At 33.7% G+C, this 27,089-nt stretch overlaps 2 protein-coding genes across 2 annotated transcripts in view; one reads left to right on the top strand and one right to left on the bottom strand.

Annotated features, from left to right (window-relative positions):
• Positions 1-1,463: 1,463 nt before the first annotated feature.
• On the top strand, positions 1,464-12,099 carry mbt (serine/threonine-protein kinase PAK mbt). The gene is made up of 4 exons (XM_023165621.2): positions 1,464-2,276; positions 3,232-3,602; positions 5,722-6,297; positions 7,713-12,099. The coding sequence occupies exons 1-4, from the start codon at positions 1,826-1,828 to the stop codon at positions 8,010-8,012; spliced, it is 1,698 nt and encodes a 565-aa protein (XP_023021389.1). The 5' UTR covers positions 1,464-1,825; the 3' UTR covers positions 8,013-12,099.
• A 3,386-nt stretch (positions 12,100-15,485) lies between these two features.
• LOC111509798 (uncharacterized) overlaps positions 15,486-27,089 on the bottom strand; it is a 103,228-nt gene continuing 91,624 nt past the window's right edge. The window contains exon 10 of the mRNA XM_074183279.1: positions 15,486-26,828. Within this exon, the coding sequence (XP_074039380.1) occupies positions 26,474-26,828 (355 nt within the window). The 3' untranslated portion in view covers positions 15,486-26,473. The remainder of the gene's footprint in view (positions 26,829-27,089) is intronic.

Raw genomic sequence — 27,089 nt, 5'->3', positions numbered from 1 at the left:
ATTGGTTTTCCGTGTTATGTACCTAACAATAGATTTGTGAACTATTTAAAATCGGAAGGGCGCTAACAACAACATTTTGCAAAGGGCGGGTGGGGCATACTGCCCCCCCTTGCCCCCCGTGGCGCCGCCACTGATCATAGCCGAGTTTCGTGTTTTCAAACGGAATTATTTGGTTTCCTTCACTGAGTGCATATTCCGCCACAGCTGACTTGTCTGTTTGGCCCAGTCTGCAGTTTCTTTCATGCTCCTTCAGTGTTGTTCCAATAGATCATTTGGTGGTTTTGATGTATACCTTCCCAAAAGTGTACGGTATGCGATACACCCCTGCTGGTAATGGGTCTCTCCTGCATTTAGCGGAGCTGTAACTTTCTTGTTATTTCTTGGTAGGTTGGGAGACCGTTTTAAGGTTGTGTTTCTCCAAGAGTCTTCTAATTCAGTCTGTAACCCTAAAGATGTAAGGTAGACGCACGTGCAACCATCTGAGACGTCTGCCCATTTTGATCCGAAGAACTCTTCAGTTCCATGGCCTTGTTTATGTCGGGTATACTGTATCCATTCGATCTCGAAGTCATTTAAAGGTGTTTCAGTTCTTCCTCCAGAAGCTCTGTTCACATTCTTCAAGCTCGTTCCATTACAGTGGAGATGACTTCTCTGTTTTGACTAGGGTCGACAAAATTCTGGCATGAGCCGTAGGCGAGTCCTGGAAGTCTACGAGTCCAAATAACTGTCATCGGACGTGTTACGTACACTATTTTTTCGGCAACCGTGTAGAATAACAAAATCAATGAGACACATTTCTTTGTCATTCTTTGTAAAAGAAAATCTCAAAATTCTGTGATTCTTATTCTGAGATTCTCAAAACTGTAGATACCAACAGGCAGAATCGAACATTTATTTTTTCAGTAATTCACGAATTATCTTCTAATTAAGTGCTTTACTTCTAATTCAGTGCTGAGTAAGGAAACGAGGGGACCATCTCATTTGCAGAAAAACATTCGCTTCGTACTCCAAACATTCAATTTCGCATTGAAACAGATATCATCGCAACGTAACAAAAAACATGAAAGAGTATTGATATACATTATTTTTAATACTAGCTGAATGGGAAAAACTTGTTTTTGAAGGTTTTTTCCAGTTTGTATTTGAAAGAAACTTCTGCGTATGATCTATAAATATCTGTATGAAGAATTTTAATTGAAGTTATTTTTTCCCTATACAAATTTCCAAATTTTTTTGTTCAATTATGGATGATTGAAATGCTAGAAAGCTCAATTCCCAAAACAAATTTTTCAAATTATGAAGTCCAATAATCTGAGTAGTACATTCCTTTCTGTTCATAATCGAAAGCGAGGTGCCAACATTGACTGCATTCCCTGACTACTTTCGCCAATTACTCACCACAAAACAAGAAAGAGTTTTATGTCAAATACATTCCCCAGTTGTTTTATAAACATTCCGCAAGGGGTTCCAAACTACCAAATACTAGAGCATAGAAAGAAAGGATTCTGTGATTAAAGTGTTATATTTAGTGTGTTGTTGTGTATAAAAAGTTAAGTTTTCTAATTTGTTTATTTCAGTTTCTCCATTAGCTCCATTTATGAACGCGATTAAATTTTCATCAATTAGTGGAGCAATAAAGCGAGTGACTATAAATAGAAAAATGTGTTGGGATGTGTTGATATTCAAAAAAACCTAATTAGGTTATGTCTCACGTATGTTGTTGACAAAATTACCGTTGCTACTAAAATTCTTCCAAGAGGCGTGATAGCCTACTTGATACTTCCAGAGAAACATCTCATACCTAGAAAGAACTACGAGCAACATCATGTTCAGCAAAAAAAAGAAGAAACCGCAGATTTCACAGCCTATTAATTTCGAGCATAGGGTGCACACAGGATTTGACAAACGAGAAGGAAAATACGTGGGGCTTCCTTTACAGTGGGCTTCGATCGTTGGAAATAATCAGATACTTAAATCAACAAACAGGCCTTTGCCTCTAGTTGACCCATCAGAAATAACACCGACTGAGATCCTTGACTTGAAAACTATCGTTCGAGGTGATCACAAACATGAAAACAGACTTGGAGCTCCTCAGGCAAAGCCAAATAGTGGAATTGTTCTTCCAAAAATGTCAAATGTGGCCCGATCCAATTCTTTGAGGTCCTCCAGCCCTCCAAGGTTACGCCGTGAAAACAGAAACAATGCAAATGTGCCTCCGTCTGTGCCAGAAGAACAAATTATTCAATATTCTTCCATGAGACGGGATCCTAGTATAAGTGAGTATTGAAGTTTTTCTTTGTAGTATATTTTTCTATGTAGATGTTTTTCCAATGATTGTCCATGTCCACCAGAAGAAACTAATGGTTTTCTGATTGTTTTGAAGGGATATAAAGTAAATTTAAAAAATTGTGTAATTTTTCTGGTAACATAAAGAACCTAGTGATGAGCCCGATTTCATTTATTTGTAAATAACACAGACTTATTACTTGGACATATTTACTAAGGGTATTTAAAAGATTAATCTCATTCCAATAAGTTTTCAAACTTTTGCCAATCCAATTGAAATGATACTTAGCTTGCCTTTAGCATTCAGAACTTTTCCACGTTTCTGAAAATCTAGTTGAATCCTTCGTAGAATCCTATTTGTAAGAGAGGTAGTAAATTAGTCAAATATTGGGATTTGCACGGCTGTTTGCAATCTGACATACCTTAACTTCACATGTGTCATTTTGTCACTGTGATCAGATTTAAATCATTGGGTTTCTACAGATAAATTAAATTGAACTTCATTTTGTCATTATTGTTTATTGGCGGAATCGACCAAGTCTCTGAACTGAACAACTAGTTGAAGCGAGAGTTATCAATGAAAAAATGTATTTTTGGAAGAATCCCTGCAACTTTTGTTTATTTGTTTCTGTGGAATAGCTCGGAATATGGAAAATTATCTAGTACATCAATATGCAATAAGGATGAATACCTAGAATTATTAACTGCAGTGTTTTCAAAAGAAGAGGCCTGATAAATTGTTTCTTGGTGCTTTACGTGCAACTAATTATAGGCTATGTAGCTCAAGAACTAAAAATGTTGCCATACCAGTGGCTTTGCTGGTGAAATATGCTTTTTCAGTAAATTATTTATTGACTTCAAGTATGAATTATCAACGTCTTGTAGCTGAGTTGTAGAAATGAAAAAGAAGACAAAATGTTATATTGGGTATTTTTTTATTTCAAGGTAAGCCGCAGGTGAGAGACACATCCCCAGCAGAAAGATCACTGAGTAACCATGAAGTACCAAATACCCAATTAAATGGTAACCTACCTGAACCATACGCGGGTTTCCCTCCAAGAGATCACCCACAGATATCACCAGCTGGTTCTATGATATCTACTGGTCCACCTCCAATGGCTCTCTCCCACCTAGCCCCACAACCTCACCTGAGTCACGGGTCTCACCAAAGTTTGCAGCATACTTATCCCCCAAGGGCTGATCAGAATCAAAATGTTAAGAACGGTGTGCAGCCCCCTCCTGTGCACGTTCCTGTTAGTACAGCCGGACAATCAGCAGTAACCAAACACCATGAACAACGACTCACACATGAACAAGTAAGATTGATAGCTTTATCAGATTGAAACATGAAGATTATTATACCAGAAAACAAGTAACATCTGCTTGAAAACTGTATGAATCACGTTTTTTCTAAATTTAACCCAATAGTATATTGTTACCAATATTTGAATTCATTTGCTCCTAATATTCAAGTTCAAGTTAACGATATAGTGCAACAACCTATCTTCCAACAGCTCCCCTTTAATAATATAGTTAGGGAGCTTACTAATTTCATTATTCAATAATCATTTCTGATTATATAAGAATCACAATAACTATAATTATATATATATATATATATATATATATATATATATATATGTATATATATATATATATATATATATATATATATATATATACCATCGATCGCTTCAAAAACACTAACTTTCTTAGAATGCTTCTGATAATTCCTCTTCCATATTCTCTGTTTCACTATCACTGTCATCATTTAAATCAATAATGAATTTATTTCCACCATTAATATGGAAGTGTCCAATCTCCATATAGTCTTTTTCAACTTAAATTACTTTTTTAATCCTTTTCTGCCAGTCTTCTTTGGTTATATTAGATAATTATTCTTTAATTAGCTCTATTCAAGTTTTGGAAAATTATTTTTACGCCTTATGCTTTGTTCAACTCGATGGGATTGAAAACACACTAATTGAGGGAAGTCTCAGTATGGTGTGTCCATACTTTTCAGCAATACTCTCAAGGGCATACACTTTTTCAAATGTTTTTGTCTGTTAAACTTCAAGTAGTTGGTTTTTGGTACAGTAATCTTCAAAATACAAATTGTTATACATTAAAAAACTCATATTTCATCTTTCCTCGAATTTTTATTTGGTATTTTGGTGAGCTGTCGCGAATGATAGGAAGCGTTGTCAAGAACTATTACACTATTCGCATCCAAATTTGGGATCAATGTGTTTTCAAACCATTCCTCAAAAATATTAGCTTCCCTGTTCTTATGACTGTCAACATTGCAGTCCTAAAGTTTTTTTTCACATAATTTTAAAGAATTCGGAACCCATCCTTTACTCCCTCCGTAATGCACAATGATTACTCGGAATCCTTTTTTTGCGCATGTTAGGCGTACACATTCTCGAATCATCAGTCCACCCTTTTGTAAATGTGTCGTGAGTGTCATACCAAGTTTCGTCCAAATAGAAAATTTGCCGTTGTTCTTATCTATATTATTTGTTTTAAGTATTTGTTACGCAGTTCCACCATTCTTCTGCTTTCCATAACTGCTTAACGTTTGTTTATTATTTTAAAACTAAATCCTAGTTTATTTCACCAATTCCAAAGAGTTTCGTCACAGCAGCTCACTTTATGACCTGAAGTATTCAATTTCTTCCTTATGATTTCAGTTGTAGAAATCTCATTGCTTTTGTAACAGTCGTATATTGTTAGATGAACATCTAAAGATTTTGGTAATCCTGTATCACATCATGTCTTGCGTTCGTAAGGTTTGTTTTTTACTATTTTACGTACAGTTGAGAAAGGAATTTCAGATTCAGATAACAAAAATTGCACCAATATCGATCATTACCTAAACTGCACACGACGGCGATAACCATCCCCGCATTCCAGATTTCTATTCTTCATCATAACATGACTTCAAATTTAATTTTATGACTCTTCAGGCAATTATAAAACTCGGTTAGTAAAAATTATCCAATATGAACCGCCTATTCTGCAGTCCCTGTGGACTATTTCGCAGCTGCTTCATTTCTATGTATTGGTTTTTTTGGCTTTTGTGAGTGCCGCCATATTTGAATATTCTCAATATCGATTACTTCGACTATACTTATTTTGTGATAAGAATTGTAATTCATGAAAACAATGAAGAGTACCAGGCCCACTATAGAACCCTGTAGAACACCCATATTGATTTTTTTTGTTTGACTTATTATTATTTGATACTACGATCTAATTCCTATCTTTGCATTTACTGTTGTGTTTTCAAAATAGATTCATACTGGGAATTGAACAAGCCTCATCACATAGAGTATTATTTTTGTTACACTCCTTCAGAAATGATTGTTTCAAATCATAGCTTGTCTGATGTCAGGAATTGTGTAGTTACCAATAAGGATGTTTGTTTTTCAGTTCAGAGCAGCACTTCAAATGGTAGTTTCTTCAAAAGACCCCCGAGAAAACCTCGAGAGATTTGTTAAAATTGGAGAAGGTTCCACTGGCACAGTATGCATTGCCCATGACAGAAACACTGGCAGACAAGTAGCAGTCAAAAAAATGGACCTGAGAAAACAACAACGAAGAGAACTTTTATTCAATGAGGTAGTAATCATGAGGGATTACCATCATCCCAACATTGTCGAAATGTTCGATAGTTATTTGGTGAACGACGAGCTGTGGGTTGTTATGGAATTCCTAGAAGGAGGAGCTCTCACTGACATAGTAACACATGCTAGAATGGACGAGGAACAGATAGCGACTGTTTGTAAGCAGTGTCTCAAAGCGCTGGCCTACTTGCATTCCCAGGGAGTGATTCACAGGGATATAAAATCTGATTCGATTCTGTTGGCTCTGGATGGCAGGGTGAAGTTATCCGATTTTGGTTTCTGTGCTCAGGTGTCCCAGGAACTACCGAAGCGGAAATCTCTGGTTGGTACCCCCTATTGGATGTCCCCAGAAGTAATTTCCAGATTGCCGTATGGTCCAGAGGTGAGTAAAGTAACAATAGCTTTATTGCTAGCTAAAATATTTGAAGGCGTTGAACTATATTGTTCGTTCATATGTAGATAGGGTGAGAGGACAGCATAAGGCTTCTTTCCTTCAAGGGCACTGTTAATTTGATTTTGAGGAAGAATACTTTGGGGAGAATAAAACTTTGCTTTCATGGGACAGACTAATAATTTTCACAATATAGACTTCTTTTCCAATACAACTGTTTCCTCTGTTGGACTGGATACTGCTTTTCAAAAGTAACGGGTCAGTGTATTGAGAGAAAGGTATATATCCGTTATTTTTATTTTTCAACCTCAAGATTTATGATGCACTGTTTGGAACCTTTGTTCCAAACAGTGTAATGAATATTACTGGAGTTTTTTTCCAACACCAAATCGTTATTTTCAACACCTCAACACGTGTTGCGATCACCAAGTGATCATCTTGAAAGAGGAAGATTAAAACTGTTTTAATCTTCCTCTTTGAAGATGATCACTTGGTGATCGAAAGACGTGTCGAGGGAAAAAACTCCAGTAATATTTATTTATCCTCAAGATGCCAACTTGGTTGGTGAAACAAGTGTCGAGAAAAGTATTCCAGCTCTGGTATTTGAGAAAAGTACTTGTTCTGGATTTCTTTTATGCCAGAGGTTCAAGTTCAACCTTCTTTATGTAACATGGTTCTTTTTACTACGAATATGGCAGATATAGTAATAATTAGATGATAATATACCTAATTATAGAATTGATTTGTAAGAAAAAAATAGCTGAATACGGAGCAATTGAAGTATTTAGTACACTTGCAAACCAAATCAAATTAATGAAAGGTATTCATTACTATTCCCTTGATGAATACCTCAGAAGAATAGCCCTCTAATTTCCCACCCTTAACTTTTTAATGCAGCAGATTGTATGAATCCATATTAAAGTTTAATACTTTACTTTTATAATATTATTGACTTTATCTGAATCTTCAAATTTGGAATGTTTACTTTTTAAGAGTGTGTGCATGTTCACCCCCAAAATAGTAACAGTCCTTTCATGAAAATACTACCTGCATGAAATTCGCAGGGTGTGCTGGGAGAAATCTTAAAAACATTTCAGATTAATACCATCCATTTGCAAAGGGATGAGGGGGTGTAATCCATCCTCCAAATAATAAAAGTCACCATTCATATTTGATTGTAGATAATAAATTATTAAGTCAATTATAGAGTTGTTAGATTATGTAATGTTTTCAGACATATGCCTAATTGGCTTTTGATTGAAGGTTGTAAAAAAATTGACTTCAAAACCATATAGAGTAATTTCCTGCTGGCAGGATTAAAATGTCAATTCAGTATATTTATGAAAATACTATGCTGTTCAGCCTTTGAACAAATCAAAACTTTACCTATATTTTATTCCTTCAAGGTTGACATTTGGTCACTTGGTATAATGGTAATAGAGATGGTGGACGGAGAACCGCCATTCTTCAACGAACCCCCCCTCCAAGCTATGAGAAGGATTCGAGAAATGCCTCCCCCGAAACTGAAAAACGCTCACAAAGTATCGCCTCGTTTACTATCGTTTTTGGATAAGATGCTCGTTAGAGACCCCGCTCAGCGTGCTTCTGCCCAAGAATTGCTAGCGCATCCCTTCTTGAGACAGGCAGGCCCTCCTGCTCTGCTCGTTCCCCTGATGCGAGGAGCGAAACATACGAATTACTCATAGAGATGTACTTACGGTAAACATTGCATATATGTCAATACTTAACTAGGTGAGTCTTAGATGTAAGCTTGTAATGGTTACTTTAGTTGTAATGCCAAATATTATATTTTGATGTAATTTTAGATATCTTAGCGTAAGAAGTTGAAATCAAATGACTATATTTTTCGTTGACACTCTAATGTTTAGATAAGTTATATCAAGAATATCATATTTCATGTACAGCAGTAATTGTCGTATTTTTGATTGAGTTTTATAAAAATTAAATCGTGCTACTATGATTTCATAATTACCATTCAAATTTTGAGGACCCTTTGTTTTGAAAGTACAATATTTTTTGTATATAATTTGAAAAACACCTTTTTATAGTAATTTGATACTTACAAAATTATTATCAATAGTTTCAAACGTATTATGATATTATACTTAATTTGATCAAATAAAACCAAAACCTTTTTTCTATATAATTAATCAACAGTGGATCTGAAATTATTATCTAATTTCAACTTGATCTCGAAATTTCATCATAAAACCTGTTGGCTGTTGATATTTTTTGTTTTTATTATCTCACGTTTTACAAACTTATACACTAGCTTTATATGTATTATACTACTTTAACTCATTTACATGATCTGCTTGTCATATTTTTAGTTCTAATTTTCTTTAATCAATATTCTGATTGGGCAAAAAATAATATTACTTTCCTTCAACTTGTGTAAGCTCAATATGATTAATATTGAGAGGTATAACTGGAAACCTTCTGCGTAGACTGAATGTAACACAAACACCGTTCCTACTCACTAGAACTGCAATACTTTTCCCAACGTGCTTTTCACCAGTCAACCAAGTTGGTTACGTCAGGAAAGAGCTATTATGTTGAGATTGAACTAGCTGAACTACTGATAATTTAGTATAGTTCATCTCCTGATGAGCATCAGCTGGTTTGGTGAAACTATTGTCGTGAAAAGAGAAGCAGTTCTAGTGAGTAGGGGCTGTGTTTGCCTTCGAATTATTCATATTGATCATTTTCATTTCATTAACACTTTCAGTATCAAAATGTTTGCAATTTTATGGGGTTTATTCATATTAACTTATGCAGTGTGACCTATTTTTAGAAAATTTTAGAAACACCTCTGTATCTTTAGGGTCTTGAAGACTTGTTTTAATAAACACTTTAAACTGATAATATAAGTGTCGTATTTAAGAATGATGAAAGGTTTGTTTATTTTACAAAATTAACATGTCAAAAATAACATTTCAAACACTTATGCAAACTTGTTTCCTCCTTTTCATGAAAGAGGAGGTGTGCCTCTCCACTCACAGGCGATTTGGGTGAAACTGGTGACACATGTGAATCTTCTATTTGTGCCATGTGCCAGTATAAGGACGTCTGCAGTATGCTGTATGTATGTCCGCTGCATAATTGTTCATATCTAATCCATCAGAGGAAATTGGATGGCAACAATTAGCTTGCCTCTAAATCTTTCTGTTAGAGAGAATATGAAGGCCATGACTCTTGTAGTTTTCCACTGTCACTCAATTTTTCGTCAATCTCTATCAGGATAGGTTTAGATTTCTCATTAACCCTTTCGCTGCACATAGACCGAGAGTCGTCTCTCGTACAGTTGACAGTTTTTCTGGCGTTTGCGAACATACTCGTCTGGAGCAGTATAGTCCAATTGGAGAAACTTAGGGAGAAATTAAATATGTTACGTCACCGAAACAATGTTTTATGATAGTGAATCATTTATTAAAATAACAATTAAAGTTGAGCATTATTTATTTCCCTGCAATGCAAGCTCACATATGTACCACGTTGTTATCGGCGCGCCGTAGACAATTTGCACGAAAAGGGCCGTTGCCGGCTCGTCGCCACACTACAAAATAAGTTGCCGCGAGAATTTGCGGCTGGAGCAGTCAGATCTTATTTTACTTTAAAATGCGAGTTTTCTCGTCAGGAGCAATAGAACGGCAAACGAGAATACTCGTCTTGAACAGCAAAAGGGTTAATTCTGTTAATGTCATCATGTTACCCTTCTAAAAGATAACGAAAGAACTCCTGGGTGTCTTGATGTGCATAAGACATGAATCAAGGGGCAAAACTCTGAATCTGACTTTTTAAGGAAACTGTTCACAACTCTATCAGATGAATCTCCTAACCACAATTCCTTGATAACTTCTGCGAATGCTTTGATTGAAGCACCCTCCATACTAGATATACTAGTATTGATATCTTTCATGTGTTCAGCCCTTTTCAAATATTCTAGTAACCATCTCGTGTTTGATAAACATTAGATTATACTGTTCGTGAAACAGGTGTTGCCATTATTTTTTGTTGTAGCTGTTGATGATACGTTCGCTACTGCTGTTTTTTTTCGAGTAATCACGGATGTGATGATTCTCCCCATCATTGAATCGGCGGTATGAGGAGTTTGAAGTTATACTGCTTGAAACTGAATTTGTTATATTTATAGTAGATTTTTCGAGTTTGTGAGACAATGATAATTCGAGAACTTGTTCAAATTTCTCTGCATCTTCTGAGAAAATTGGGACAATGTCAATTTACCTAATCCGTTTTGGGGGAAACACAGGAAATTTCTATTTGATTTTTTATCTGATTTCAACTACTACTTATTTTTCTACCAGTATTCAGGCAGCTTTATAATTCAAACAGAGTGTTTGAAAATTTTATTTTTTGTGATGAAATTTCATAACATCTAATTCTAATATCTAATAAAAAAATTTGTAATAAAAATTCTTCATTTCCGTGTTTAGTATAGACACAAAAAAACCATTTTGTTTTTTGAAAATAATAATTGTTCAATCGGAATAGACATTTTAAATTTTGTCGCATGCTAGACATTTCATTACTTGATAATGACAAAAAAAGAAGGTTGAAATCGGTTTATGAATCAAAATGAATGTTTTCAATCTGATTGGGTCACACTGTCATTTAAAGTATTCAACACCCCAAGTATAAAGACATCAAGTGTACTTTTTTGTAAATAATTTACCCCTTACAGTAAATTTATATGATTTTCAGTTGAACTGCCAAGAAATTCAAACTGTTATATTATTCAATATTATGTTGAAATTGCCTTGTTCAGTGGCAGTTTGAAAAATTGACAGCTCATGTTGATGTTCCATACTATCTCATATGTTTTTGAATTTTCTTTCAAGATTTTTAGAATAATTGCTTTCGAAAAATCCATTCCAAGATTATTATTTTTTGCCCACTTTACAATCTTATGTAGTAGTGAGAATTCATGAATATACCTTTCTGCTTTCTTGCATGATTACTCTAGCGACCAGTATTAATGTGTCTATAAACCGTCCGAATAGTGCCTTTAGGCTTCATATACACGCTTGGTCTCTTTCAACTTTTTTGACAGAAATAATATTGTATATTGGTTCATGTTGAACAAATTTCAAGAAAAAGTACCTTGGTAGGTGGAATTGGAACCCATAGCGTATTAAAAGCATTTTTTTCCGTGCCTGAACAAAATTGCTGTTTCTCGACGCAAGTTTCACTAACGAAGTGCTGATGATGCTGACTCGTTTAGCGAAAAGTGCATCAGAGACAGTATTTTGTTCTGGCTTAGGAAAAGTGTTTTTAATGGGTGAAAAGTACTTTTCATATCGAAATTGTGATCTATAATTATTATGTGACATAAAAAAGTGTCGTCTCACTGTTCCCTGTCAGTATATTTTTGTTTGGAGAATATTTTTCCAGGCAGCTTCTATACATACCTTGTTTGAATAGGAATAAAAAAAGATTAACAATTTATAAACTATTTGTTTCTTTCTAGATTGGAGTTGTAAGATATGAAAATTTAGATATCTCAAAACTCTGTAAGTCTGAAATGTTTTTTAACAGTAATTTCAGTTTATTTCTCCATTCATAAACTTGGGGAACTGGAAAAATATCTTCCACTCAAATGTTCACGTGTATAATGAACAAACAGGTTGTTATATATTTTTTGTTGATCAATGTCTAGAGCGCCCCGTGTCTCAGTGCAGCTAATGATCCTCATTTTGTTGATCTATTTATGTATAGAGAAGTGTCATAATACACTTTATTTTTATTATACAAGTTGTTTTTTTCTTTCTTTATTTTACCTGCAACCTTGAAAAATGCTTTAATTCCACACATTACTATGACCTACCAGAGGTCTTTTATACATATCCCTGATATTATAATAATAATAATAAATATGTTTTATTGTCCAAAGACAAAGCTTTGGTGAACATTGCTTTCTTGAGAAAAAAATAAGCTAGAAGATGAAAATTTTCAATGTCACATTTTCTGAAATATACAATATAAAGAAAATAGCATACCTACAAGAATGTATAAACATATATATACATACAACACATAAGCACATACACACAAAAATAATTTTTAAAATTCCAAAATAATGTATGAAAACACAAATATATGTATGATATATGATTAAACGGTATCGTCATAAAATTCTTGCAAACTATAATAGAACCTCTCGATAAGAAAATCCTTAGTTGATTTTCGAAAGTCAGTACAGTTTACTACGCATTTCAGGTAGTTAGGAAGATGATTATACATCTTGAAACCATTATACAACATAGAATGTTTAATTGAAGTAGAGTTAGGTATGGGAAGACTTAAATTTAGTGTCTGGCGTGTGGTGTAATGAGAGACAATTGAGGTAAGTTCTCTTCTATGTTTATGCACTAAACTGTTTCTTAAATGCTTTCTAAAGTGCTTTTTTAATTTTGATTTTATCTTTTAATGGGAAAAGGCTCAGGCTTCTAACAAAGTTAATCAATTCTCTTTAGATTAGTTTGTATATGTTCAAGGGGTTTATTAACAAGTCCAGTTTTTTGCAGAACAAAGACTAATGACACCCACATAGCAGGTACTACGCTTTTTTGGCAGCATAATTACTATAATGTTTTCATCTGATTTGTTCATTATTGTTATTGCCCAATAAGTATTATCAGTGCTATACCCAAAGTGCTTGAGTCCACAGTATGTGACGAAATCATAGATTCAGTTAATCAAGTTCTTATAGATGAACAACAGGGCTTACCAGAGGCAGATCAACAACTTCCAGCCTAGTGTTATTTTCACAGTATGTGTTGAATGCTTTGGAGGAGAAATATCAAGTTGATGTCATTTTTACTGACTTTTCCAAAGCATTTGACACGGTGAACCATTCAATTTTATGTGAGAAATTGAAAGCAATTGGATTTTGTGGAAAACTATTGAAATGGCTGATGAGCTATATCAGTAACAAATCTCAATATGTAAAAGTCAAGGAATACATATCTCACGAAATTAATGTTTTATCAGGTGTACCACAAGGAAGTCATCTAGGGCCGTTTCTTTTCAACATTTTCATTAATGATATCAGAGTTAACTTAAAATATACTAACATCATACTTTTTGCAGATGATTTAAAAATGTTTAAGACAATTCAAACACCAGATGATTGCTTAGTATTACAGACAGATTTAAACAGATTTAGTGAATGGTGTTCACAAAATGATATGAATCTCAACGTGAATAAATGTAAATGTATGACGTACTATCGAGTACTTACACCTGTAAACTATGATTACTACATATCGGGAGAACTTTTGACACGTGTCGAATTTGTAACTGATTTAAGAGTAGTTATGGATAAAAAACTGGACTTTCACCTACATTATAATTATATTATAAACAAAGCAACAAAAATGCTAGGCTTCATTCGTCATACTTCCAAGGACTTCTCTAATATTGAATGTATAAAAATGCTGTATTTCACCCTGGTAAGATCAGTTTTAGATTATTGCAGTTCCATATGGTCACCCACCTATGAAAGATCTGCACTTAACATTGAACGGGTACAGAACAAATTTCTTAAATTTTTGGCGTTCGAATTAAAAATGCCCTTGAAGGACCATTCATTAGATGATATTCGTAGGGTTGCAGATATAATGAAGCTAAGTAGTCGTAGAGTGGAAACTGACTTAAAACTCTTATTCCAATTATTAAATTTTCTTATTAACTGCCCTACATTGCTAGCACAAATTGGCTTACATGTTCCTTCTAGAAGTACAAGGAATACAGAAACATTTGCAATAGATTTTCATCATTGTAACTATGGTAAACATTCTCCCCTGTCTAGAGTTGCTATTGGTGGTAATAAAATCGATCTGGACTTCTTTTCATTGAACGAAACAAAATTTAAGTTTGCATTACGCTCGCTCAGAAATAAATTATAAATGGTAGTAAATATAAACATAAACATCCTCAACTATTGAATTTTCCTTATCTTAATCATTCATTAATTTAATTAATATTTCAATTCAGTAAATTAATTTTCTCACTGTTATTTTTTTATCAATAAATTAGTTTTACTTTTAGCAAGTAAGTTAGATATAATTATTTGTTGTATTCACATAATTTATTGTGAAATCTCTTAAACTTAATTGAGTGTTACCCATTAATGAATAAATGAATAAATTATTCTGGCGTGCATAAAACACTTCACACACATACCTGTCTGATATTCATCAAAAGAATCACCTTCTTTCGCCACCTATAATAGAGTAACTTCTTTACTAAAATTCTTGAAACTCCAGTATTTTCTGATGATGAGTTAGTTATGAGTTGAGTAAATGTCTTGTCAGTTGAAAGTGTTGCCAATAAATCTACTTTTAAAAATTGTCTCCTTACGTTTGCTACGCTCATTTCAGCAAAATTTACACGTGATATTGAAAAACTCTCCAACTCTGAGTCGAAAAAATGTTTACACAGAAGGTCGAGAAGATATGAATGAAATCGCTCCTCCTAGACGCCCCAACACACCAACAACCAATGAAAATGTTGAGAAAGTGAAGAAAATTGCTATGGAGAATTGTCTGATCACTATAAGAGAAGTTACTGAGGATGTCGGCAAATCAGTTGGCCCATACCATGCAATTTTTTCAGAAATTAATGACAAGCTGAATTTTGACCAAACAAGCTTTTGCATGAGCATCACTCAGGAATTGTTGGATGACGTCAACGGCGACCCAGATTTGCTTAAAAGGGTCATAACTGGTGACAAATCATGGGTGTATGGTTATGAGATCGAAATCAAAGTCCAATCGACCCAATGGAAGAGCCTAGACCAAAAAAGCACACCAGGTTCGATGAAATGTCAAAGTTTTGCTCACTAAGTTTTTCGATTATCGTGGTGTCATGCATCAGAAGTTCTTGCCACATGGTCGTATGTTATCTTGCCCATAACTTCAAGATTGAGTTACTATAGTGGGACCCCATATATTTTCATCAAATGTGAGATCAAACTAGCTACTTTCACACAATAAATTCTTCTTTTTCACATTCTTAATCCAACCATGACTTAGAAACAGTATATTTCATTTACAACATCAGAGCAATCAATGGATTTGATTATGACTGATTTTCATTGTCTACGAAGATGCTGGTTAAAAAATGAAACAATAATATAGGTAATAATATTTAATAAAAAAACATGTATTTAACAAAACCGCGATTCAAACAAAACGATACATATTACAAATATACAAATTTTATTGCTAATCTACACAATGCTCTTTCCAAGCCATCGTAACTGTATCTACAAAAAATGTCCTTTTCTACATCTTGCACTAGTCACATCGAGTTTAATTGAAATGCGAATGATATGTCATCATGGTACATACAAGTTGTAACATGAACATGAGCTTCCTTATAATGATACCTCCATTTTCTACGGCCTACCTGACAATTTTTATTATCTTATTATTACAGTCTGAGTTATGATTATTCTTTGATTGCATAATATCGAGGTCTACTTTTTCTACCTTTTCTAATCATAGCAATTGGCAGGGCTACTTCGTTTATGCCAGTATTCAGAACAAATCAGCAAAGTACAGTTGATATTTTCATTATTACCGATGTCGATAGTAATGAAAGAATTGACACATTTCGTTTAATTTCCTTGGAACTTTCCAAGCGAGGTCAGTTATATTTGTTATATTTAAACGTTTGTAGTGATACTTCATAGTAGTTCATGAAAAATTGGTTAAGCCTTACGTGACCGAGACTTTCAGTGTTACTCTTTTCATTCGGGTTTAAAGGCCGTTGTTATTTGGAACTGCATATTGACTATTCACCAATGACTGGTGATTTCCAGTTTGTAGGTTGTATTTATGTCGACTCAGGTATTTCGCTTTGATGCTTCGCTATTGGCCGAAGTGTTCTGTATCTGAGAATAAACGCAATAAGCCCTCTTGGGCTATCCCTTCGTTGCATAGTCTGCAGCTGAGGTCTCCGTTGTACATCCCCATTTTATTCAGGTGTCCTCTAAGCGGGCAATCACCGGTTAGTAACCCTGTAATTATTCTGAGCGGATACCTTCTATATTGAAGTAGTTCTTCGGTTCTTTTCTCGGACGGTTCCCTAATGAAGGTTCTACTGTGTTTGATACCAGGTATTTTTTTCCAGTACTTTGTGTGCTTCTTATTGGTCCATGTCCTAATCTGGTTTCTTTCCAATGATTTTGGTCCCCCCAGAGCTGGTTCAGGACCTATATATGAAGTTATTGAGATCCGCGTCTAGCGCATTCATCATCAGCTTTATCATTACCTGTGATTCCTGAATGCCCTGGCACCCAGTACAAAGTTAATTTGTTTCTGTTTGCAAGTTCATTCAGTTCTTCATGGCATTCCCAGACCAGTTTTGATGTCACCTTCGGGTTTGTGGGAGCCCCTAGTGCGCTCTTGCTGTCTGTTAAAATATTGATCCGCTCATTTCTTTGAGGTCTCAATTTAATAAGCCTTGCCTGTTGATGACGTAACATTGCATTGCGCTGTTGCCACTTTATCATCTTTTTTTAGTAAATCCGGTTAAGCATTACCGCCTCCTCTTTTCTGTTGTAGTTCTCTGTATGGCGTAGTTCTCCGTATTGGATGGAGACGATAACGCTTAACCGGATTTGGAATGCCATACTAAAAGTCGCTAAAGTGGCAACATCGCAATGCAATGTTACGTCATTAACTGGAAATAACACTTCGGCCAATAGCAACGCACCAACAAGACAGGCGGACTACCTGAGTCAACATAAATACTACCTATAAACTAGAAATCATCAGTTTATCTCTTTAGTCATGAACTCATTAGTCTTTTTGACGAAACTCAGCTAAAAGGGTAAGGGAGCTGGGCTCCAACCTGAATGAACTGAAGACGCTTGGTCAGTAAATCATACAGATACAGATGAATAAACCTCTGAAAAAGCCAGCCACTGGTGCAGGCGAAACGTTAAGATGCTGTTCCAAATTACGGCGGCCTTCAAACACGAATGAAAATAGTAACAATGAGTTCATGAAAAGTTTAAAATGTAATTTTCAAACAATTGTTCAACTTTCATAAAAATTAAAATTAAAAACTCTCAAAAAAACTAATATCAAATTTCAAGCTTTAAGATTTCAGCTGATTTTTTTGATCCCTGGTTGTGCATTTGTGTAAAGCATAGTGACATATTTGAAAATATAATGAATTAATGTTTCAACTGATGATGCTGATTTGTTGTTTCACAACTGTTTTGCTAGCTGAAGCATTCCATATAAGAACGAGAGTCCATTATAAAAATCGTTTCAACAACTAGAGGTAATATATTTTTTCCGATACACATAAAATGGAATGTTGACGATTAATAAAAATGATTACAATGAGTAGCAGTTATTGATTCAGTTGAATATATAATCCACCGCATTGGAAAAATGGTGGAGGACAAATCTGACTCATACTGTCGTTACCCATCTTTCAGGATTAGAAATCATAGTAGCTTCACATGGAGCAGTTTCAAACTAGAGAGAGGTCTTAGTTTTTAGTAAAAAGTGGGAGAAAGATCATTAGTCAGTGGGATCATGTATCTAACTTAAGTTTTCAGTTATTAAAACGTTGAGCTTCATTTTACATTTCAACTCTAGTGAAAATGCTTATCAAAGGCTTGATAATCTACGATTGTAATTAGCATAAAAATTGATTGCTCAGGATTCGATGATATCGACGAAGGCCGTTTTTGCCAGGTCCTTATTGACGAAGGTTCTACAGGTGAGAAAGTTATCGAAGTGCTTGAGAAGATGATAGTCGATTGGGGAGAAGTCTGGAGAATAGGTATGGTGGGTGAGGTAGAACTTGGACGCTCAATTCATTTGATTTTTGAACGGTGATTTGTGAAACGTGTGGACGGGAATTGTGGTGGAACAGGGTCGGACCTCTTCTGTTGACCAATGCCGGCTGTTGCTGATGCAATTTTCGGTACATTTCGTCGATTTCCTCACAATGAGAGTTGAAAATATTGGTTATTGAAATATCAATACTCCTAGGCAGTCCAGTCAAAACGAACAGTTTTCTAATTTAAACAAAACTTTTACAAAGGTGAAACTTGATAGTCTTTCAAAGTATCGTATTGAATGAATGGTCAGAAAAAGTTTTCCGTTGTAGAAACAGCTATCAATATTTGAAATGTAAAAACTGTTATTCTGTTCAGTTAACTATTCGAAAAAAATGTAATTTTGATACAAAATCATTGATTTCGTAATGGAAATCCTACTTTCACGTAATTAAGTTGTGCAATAAAAAATCATTAGAGTCATGTAACAATTAACTCTTATGGAATTGCAAGACGTAACTTGTTCACAAATAATCGCTGTTAAAGATTTCGTTGTCTGGTTAACATTATCCTTAGAATTATTATTTAAAACCAATTTCAAATCCGATTTTTCTAGGAAACGATTGTTTTACGGTGACCAATTTCTTCATGATAAACAGTCATTTCTAGTCATTTCATTATAAAACACAAGTTGAAACTTGTGCGAGCTAAGGACTAACGAGGTTTTACCTTTTACCGTGTGATTCCTAACATGTGTTGGACGATAGTAAGTGAAAATCGAGTGTACAGCCTGGGGCTTGAACCATCGACTCACACATCGGGCGATTGACTGAGTGAACAAATCACCCACGTCGAACCGCCCGACTACTTTCTTTGTAACCTCAAAAATCCAATTTTCATTTTACTACCCCATCTTGATACAAAAAAAGGATGTGAGGGAATCTTCCAAAGAAAGGGAGGAAGTAATCAATTTGAAAATAAGTAACTCTATACATGGATGTGTATATCATGCAAAGAAGTAACTTTCAGACACAAACTGAAAGAAAGTCCTCTTGAAACAGCTACTTTCATATAAATATTGAATTACACGAAAGAGAAAAATCCTTTCGAAACAAATACTTCTATATGAACACTGAATTATACAGAAGATACTTTTCTCTACTCAATTTGCATTTCAAACATTCGTTGTGGAATAAAAATCAGATATCATTCACATTAGTTCTACTTTAAATGAATAGTAACAAATTGCCTTACATGGAACACTGTCATCCTCACTGGTATACATCGATGTTTCGTCTTAAGACACTTGCCTTAAGGCTCTTCAGTACCAAATTGGATAACATAGAAAATACACACAATTCATTCATGAATTCACTCCCCTTCAATCCAATTTTCATCTTGCACAACTCGAAAAATAATGGCGTGTGATAGAGAAAGTAACTAACTTACATGGAAATAATCTTCAGACGAATATATTTTAGATTTAGTAGGCAAAAAAGTGGAATCCCTGCGGAATAAGAAAACGTCACTATTATTTACGATATTTTCAGGGGTGTTAATTGAAGTACTTGATTAGTGAGCTATCCTACAATTCTTATAGTATGAAACTAAAGACTATTCTTTCATCAAATAAATTACGAATGAAATTGCTTTACCAGGTTACCATTGTTTGGGAACATGTGACATCACAATTGTGTCGTGACAAGTATTAGCGTTTTGAACAAAAATTTGTTGCTTAGGTATTAGTTAAAATAGAAAATAATTTCAAATATTTTTGAATATATTAGGAACATAGTTAAACATACAGTTAAAAAAATACATTCAATTGAGTGACTGTTTAGTGTTTGTTGAGACTGGACTATAAACAAAATCTGCACGGTATTTCTAAATTCATATGTCGAATCATCAAGAGTATATTGCAAAAATGTTTACATTTTTCTCGATGAATAATTTGCTCTTTAACATGTTTAAAATAAATCAAAAATCATCTAAAAGAACAATTTGTTTGGCCAGTCCCAACTCCCTACACTGTAGGTTAATGGACTGGCACCTATCAGAAAACAACTACTCCCCTGGCTTATACCACGAAGGGCGTCGGATTATATCCGACAGGTGTCAGTGCAGGATTCTTCGGATATAATCCAACGTTGAGAATGGCCTGAAAGAATTGTTCTTTTGGATGATTTGGTTTATAGCCAGTCTTCAAGTAGGTATGCCCACTGACTATATGTAAAATGAAGAGATTTAGGTCGTAGTAAACGTTATTAGAAAGAATGAAAAAGATTCAAATATAGTTTATAATCCTCAACATGTTCAGATTTTTTTGTTTCGAATATCTTTTAATTATGCCCCATATAATTAGCACTTGAATTCAGAAACTGCCATTATTTCATATCCTTTCACAAGTTCATAGGAACTATTTTCCGACATTTTTGGGCATTGGTTAAAATTAGGATAATATATTTCAAATATAGAAAAAACTTATTGATTTTACTTTGAGTTATATCGATATTTGAATCATGAAACTGATGTAAATTAGGTTTAATCCAAAATGTTAAATTCGTTTTGCATGAGTTTCTCTAATTCGCTAATAATTAATGCCACTTATTTGCTGAATACATCATCGGTAGGTATACATTGATATAACAATTTTTGTATGAAAATAACTTTCTAAAAACATGAGATACTGCTTGACAGTAATTTGGTAGTGAATGAAAGGAGTCTATATTAAAGATTCATTTCAATAGATTCAGATAATACTTCGCCACAGGCTTTATTTTGCTAACTAAATCCATTAGTTGAGAGGTTAAATTCTAGACAGGCCAATATTGTTCAACTTTGCAAAACAAAGACTCCTGAAATCATTTAATGGCCTCTGAGGGTATAATAAATACTAGTAAATAGTGTCTTGACCCCCATTTTGTGTCATCTTCATTTGATACTTTTTAAGGTAGGATGGCATTGAAATTATAGGACATCCCGTATATATAAAAAAGAGAAGCAACAACCCTGTCTTCCATAAAACACTTTTTCACTGTCAATGAACCTTTTTCCTGAAGTACGAAAAATCACACTAGTAGCAGCGCTAGTAGTTCGGTAGGGACAAACACTGCCTAATCCTCATATAAACATATGATAAAGTACAATTAAAAAAGAATGTTTTTAACACAAGAAAATGTTACTGGAGCAAAACTGAAATTTGCAACTGTAAAGGATAACAATGTTGTAACATTAAAACGATGGCTTGCATGCCGTAATTTCAAAGTAACTGGAAAAAATTGAATCAATAGACAGGTTAGTATACAGACTCTAGTAAAAGAGTAGCGGTAGATTCAGACTGTAATAAAAGAAATTTAAAATAATTATGAATTTCAGATTTATTTCCGAGTGAAATATGAATCAAATATAGATGGTAATGAAATAAATTCAATTGAATATAATAAAAGAATATAGTTTAATAAACGAATGAGGTTATATCTCATTCTAATCAATGGTAATTAACTATGAAAAGTTTACTATTCATTTCATATTTAGAGCATACATATGAATATTTATTTATTTTTTGCACTCTTCTCGAAGCATGTACCCATTTCTTACATCTGATAGTATTAATATGAGGTTTTATAAATGGTATGTATAAAAAACACGTTTTCTTCCGGATATCGATTATCCGACGTACAATTCACAAAACAGCAATGCTTTTTTTGCATTATACTAGCACAAAATAATTTTTTATAACAGATTTATATTTTTAAATAATAAATTAATATTACGTAAATAACAGTGTTATAAATGTGAATAATTTATGTTTGTCCCTACTACTTGTGCTGCCTCTCGTGACACGTTCGCTGTACTTTTCTCAGGAAAAAGGCTCATTATGATTTATTTTTCAAAAGGTTGACAATTTCGCCACACATAACTATATGGAAGAGATTTTATATCTAATTTTGAATTTTTTCTAAATGACTGGAGTTACCACTAAAATACTGAATGAAAATAATAATTTATATAGAGTGACAAGTAATAAGGCATTTTTCTTCAAGGATACAGAGAATTATACAAGAACTGATATGGAACTCACTGGGTACAATAAGAACTACCGTTACAACAATTCGACCATAATTATTCAAGGAATATGAATAACCTTCTCTGGTATTTTATTTTGTATCGGAAAAAATATAAATTGTTGAAGGTAGAGTTCTTATTTCTATTTTAGTTATCACCAGAGGTAGATTGTGGATACCAACAATCAAAACGTGAAGTTGCTTAGTTTAAAATATTTTTTCTTATTATTTTTACATTTCATCATCATTTTCTTTCAATTATTCAATTATGTATGTTTTATTGACTTTATACTTATTATTTAACTCACAGAATAATATTAACAATGATTCATTTTCTTCAGTAATTAGAGTTCTTATTTTTTGAATATCATACCCACTATTGTTTTCTCGTCATTTTGTTTTTTATATACTTACATATTTTCTTTTTGAATAATTCTAATATTTATGTCAGTGAAAAATGTACTTTGTAATGCTTTGATTTTGTTATAGCGTAAAGATACATGAATTCGAAAAACCAATTAAACTAAGTATACAAAAAGTTACCAAATTCAATGAAATTGATCCAGAATACAAAAACCTTTGTAAATAAGGCGATGGAACTTCTTAGGGAGTTCTTTTAGTCTCTGTCTAAGTACTTAGCATTTGAAATGTGATATTTATATAAGCATTTGTTAAGAATTTTTTATTCTTTGAGAGCCATTGTTACTGTTGACAATAATTTCCATTATATATGTATATGACGTGTGACGGATCCGATACTTGTTTTTTTCAAATCTACCGAAATGAAGATTATTAGTATTATTGTTGTATTTTGGTGCAAATGCCCATTACTTCCACTTCTCTGAAATCTCTCCGAAAAAGTACGTCCATGCATAAATCATTCTGTATAAATTAGTTGGTTTTCGTCCAGAAGAGATTTATAAATACAGACCCCATTTATACAGACGGCTAAAAGCATAATTCTTGCAATAAAAAATAATTTAAAAGGGCTAAAATAATTTAAATTTCATTCACTACCAAATATACTTTTGTTCATCATCTTAAGAGTACTTCACATTCCAATTGAATAAACTTATCATTACATTGATTCCATTTGTTCAGTTAGTTCCAAAATCGGACTCTCCCTGAGTGGTACTAATGGAGGCCATACGCTGGTGGATATATTAACGGGAAATTGGGGTCCCTATTGAAAAAAAGAAATTATTTTTGAATCATTGGGATGGAAAATTAGCCTACACGTCCACTTCATGCATTGAAGACATTACTTTTGATGTATTATCATCTCCTCTTTCTTATTGACCAATGATACTGAAAAGTTTGCGGCTTGTTTGCGATGTATCAAAAATAGGTAAAGTAAAACCATATAAGTTATCGTATTGATAAATTTTTTTTACAAAATCAAATTCGCATTTGAAGGTTGTTTTGGAATTAAATGCATTTTAATGGACTCTCATTGAAGAGAGACCCTCCAGTAAATTGATATGATAGTCCGTCTTTGGTTTGATCAGGGATATAATACCATCAATTTTGTTTCAACAGTGTACCTGGAAGATCGAACAGAATATTCAAGAAAACTGAAATGAATTAAATATTTAATTGAATAGTTTCTGAGATTTCCTTTTATTTCCTCTATTAGTTTATTTGCTTTCTGATTCATATTCGTCTATATATAACACGTCACGAGCATGTCCTAAACCACTTTCAACAATATTAGCATTGTTGTTTCTATGTTAACAACTCAAGTACTTCAACATCATATCGCTTTTGATAATGTCTACTGAAGTAGCAAATTAAATGTCAGACATAGACACCTACAGGCCACAGCCAAAAAACTCGTAAAATTGCTTCGATAAAAATGAATATATTTTCAATCCTTGAGTAAGTTAAAGCTGTCAGGACTCTAGATTTAGTACATCACAAGAGAGTTGGACGTTTTCCCTATTTTACATATACTTTCATTGGCGGTACTCTTCAGAATTCAACAAAAATTAAAGCCAGATTTTTCGAAGTATTATGTATTCAGTAGCAATTTAAAATTTGTGAAAAACTTTCATGTTACCCTACAAATCGACAGGAACTCTGATTTTTTTTCCATTCATCCACTTGGTGTAAATGTATACCAACCCTGATGAAGTTATTGTTTTGATTGTAGAGTAAATAATAATGGTTGTTCACTCTACCTATTTTTATCTAAAGTAAAATTATGGTTGAACGTTTCAAAGCGTTTTTAGTAGCAAGTGAAATTTGATATTTTGTCAATTTGCAGAAGTGGACCAGAACTTACCTACAAAACTAACATGCAAAACACATCACACAAAAATAACACAAAGCAAAATTTTTTGAAAAAAGTTTATTCAAATAAAACAAGCTATACAACTGTCTACTTAAATCAACTACAAAATTAATAAATAACATTTACTTTCACTTCTACCAAACTAAAAGGACTAGTTTATAATACTTAGACAACAGTGCAACTGGTGTCTACAATTTATTTATTGATAACTTGATCATTCACTTCGTCAAATTTGTTAATTTACAATCATTTCTGAGAGCGGATGTACAGGTGATAAAAATATTTCATAACTTTTGAACAGATGAGATGTTTCAGTTTAGTATTTTGGCGTGCGACGCATGTTAAAAGGTAAGACTTCGTTAATCATCAGCTCGCACAAGTTTCGACTTCTGAGAGAGGGAGGCGACAGCTGGTTATAGAAAAACAAGATTTGAACGTATTTTTTCAACTCAAAATTTGATCATTGTCGGTTTCTTGTACTTTAACCTATGTTCTTTTTCCATGCCACAAATTTCTGATCTGTCTCTAGATTCTTATTATGATAGATTAATGTTAGATTCGCAGTGCTAATCTCTCTTCAGCTACAATTTTTTGTTTCGAAAAACTGCTATTTGACATTTTTTAAATGTATTCCATTTAACTCACGGTCAAGTCTAAAACAAGTACCTTCAATTCCAATGTGTTGAATGCTTGCAGTACAGAGAGGTTTTACTCTTGATTAATATCAATTTACAATTCAATAGATCAGCTTAGCATATTATACATGTGATCCCCGAGAATATTGAACCATAGAAGAAGAAAAATTTGCGAGTATCGATACAAGCGTTGACTAGTCGTTTTACTGTGTCTCGGATCCGATTGCTTTATATTCGATATGTCAGGGAGATATCACAAAAAGCACATTTTCACTCATTAATCATGTTGATAAAACTTATGCAGACGTTTTTTTTGGGGCAATGCAGTATTTTCATTAATACAGTTGAGGCAATGAAAGAATACACAAGCTTCATCAATAAAATATACTTTATAAATCACTATTTTTTTCCACAAATGAAACATGACAATAAAAAAATAGTAACATTTGTGTTTGATCAGCTGGAGCTATTGTTTGGATAATAGCTTATACTCGGTATATCGAAAAGAGAGTCGTGAGCAATTTGAGACCAAATTGATGACAGTACTATCGATTCTACGGCTTCAATTTTTTTCATACTAACGAAATAGTTTGTTGTCCTCACAACTATACAAATGTGAACATCTGATGATTCAGACTAAGTAATTTTTATATCAAAATTATAAATTTCAACCTTATTATGGGAATTTAAATGATTAGATATTGAAGTTGAAAAATGGAATATAAAATATAATGTATTTATGGAATAATGTATAAAGTGCTGATGAATTTGATAAAATTGGTCCAGAATTGGAGTATGGGTTACATTTTGGTGGATTTCAAAAATACACACATTGCTGACGCATCTGTTTTCTTTCATTACTCCAAGTATACGAACGATCACAATCGCAAAGCTCTTGGGTTTTACCCAGTTAGTTGTTTTTGTAGTGAAAGCTGCAGAGAGACAGAAATCTATTTCCATTTGGCTGCTGATGTCAAAGCTAGGCTTTGCAAGGGACCCTGATCCTGAAGTCTCATAAATCTTAAACGAACAATTAGTAAATAAATTAGTAGATTTCTTTCAATGCCTTTCTAACTTAATTCTCAAGAAATATTTTCCTACAATTTGTTCATGCTTTTCGAAACATTGGTAATACAGAATGAATTTATTACTTTTGCCAGATGTGATTTGCTACCAATGCCTACCGGATTTTCATGCTACAATCATATAGCAAGACAACTACGATTCACTTATGTAACTATATTTTTTCACGTCTTTGGAACGTGGTATATAAAAACATCTATTTAATGCCTATAAAACTAAGCACTAACACAAAAATTTTGGTGCACTACAAACGTTGCACCTGTACCTGATTCCAAGTGTTGCCCGCATTTTGCCAAGATGTAGTCGGCAAAGAAACAGGTTCAGAAATCTGGCAGGCATTCGGAATATTACTGGATAAGCAGTTCCACGACTCACCAGGATTCTCCACCAGAGCTTGAAATGCCATCAAGTCCTTACTCTCTGTTTCTGAGAGCGGTAGAGGAGGTAACACAGGCTGTTGCTGAGCTATCTTGTAACTAGCCTGTCGGAGCATCTGCCTTCTTGATAGGGAATGATTGGGATCTAAGTTTGGTGCGGGACTGGGTTGGTGAGACATTGCACACTGCTTCTGAAGGATTTGGCGCTTTTGCTGGAGCAATCTGAAATATTTTCCAAGACTGAAGTGAGACGTTCTATGAACCTATAAATTCAATGATGCCAAGAAACATATATGTTTGAAGAAGGAATAAAATAGAAGCATAGCAGACTACTGGTCGACTTTGAAAGTCAGAGCATTCTGGAAATGACCTCTGAATCAAAGCCTCCAACAGTTATACAATCTTCATCTTGAGTACACAGAACTGGAATCTCAGCAAAAAAATTTAGGAAATGAGTCCATACCATTCTTCAGGAAATATCAT

The sequence above is a fragment of the Leptinotarsa decemlineata genome, unplaced genomic scaffold (genome assembly GCF_025532065.1).
Source record: "Leptinotarsa decemlineata unplaced genomic scaffold, Ldec_3_MD MMD2_tig00026336_RagTag_RagTag, whole genome shotgun sequence".
NCBI lineage: Eukaryota > Metazoa > Arthropoda > Insecta > Coleoptera > Chrysomelidae > Leptinotarsa > Leptinotarsa decemlineata.
The sequence above is the reverse complement of the archived record's forward strand: the minus strand, read 5'-3'. Positions and strand labels throughout refer to the sequence as shown.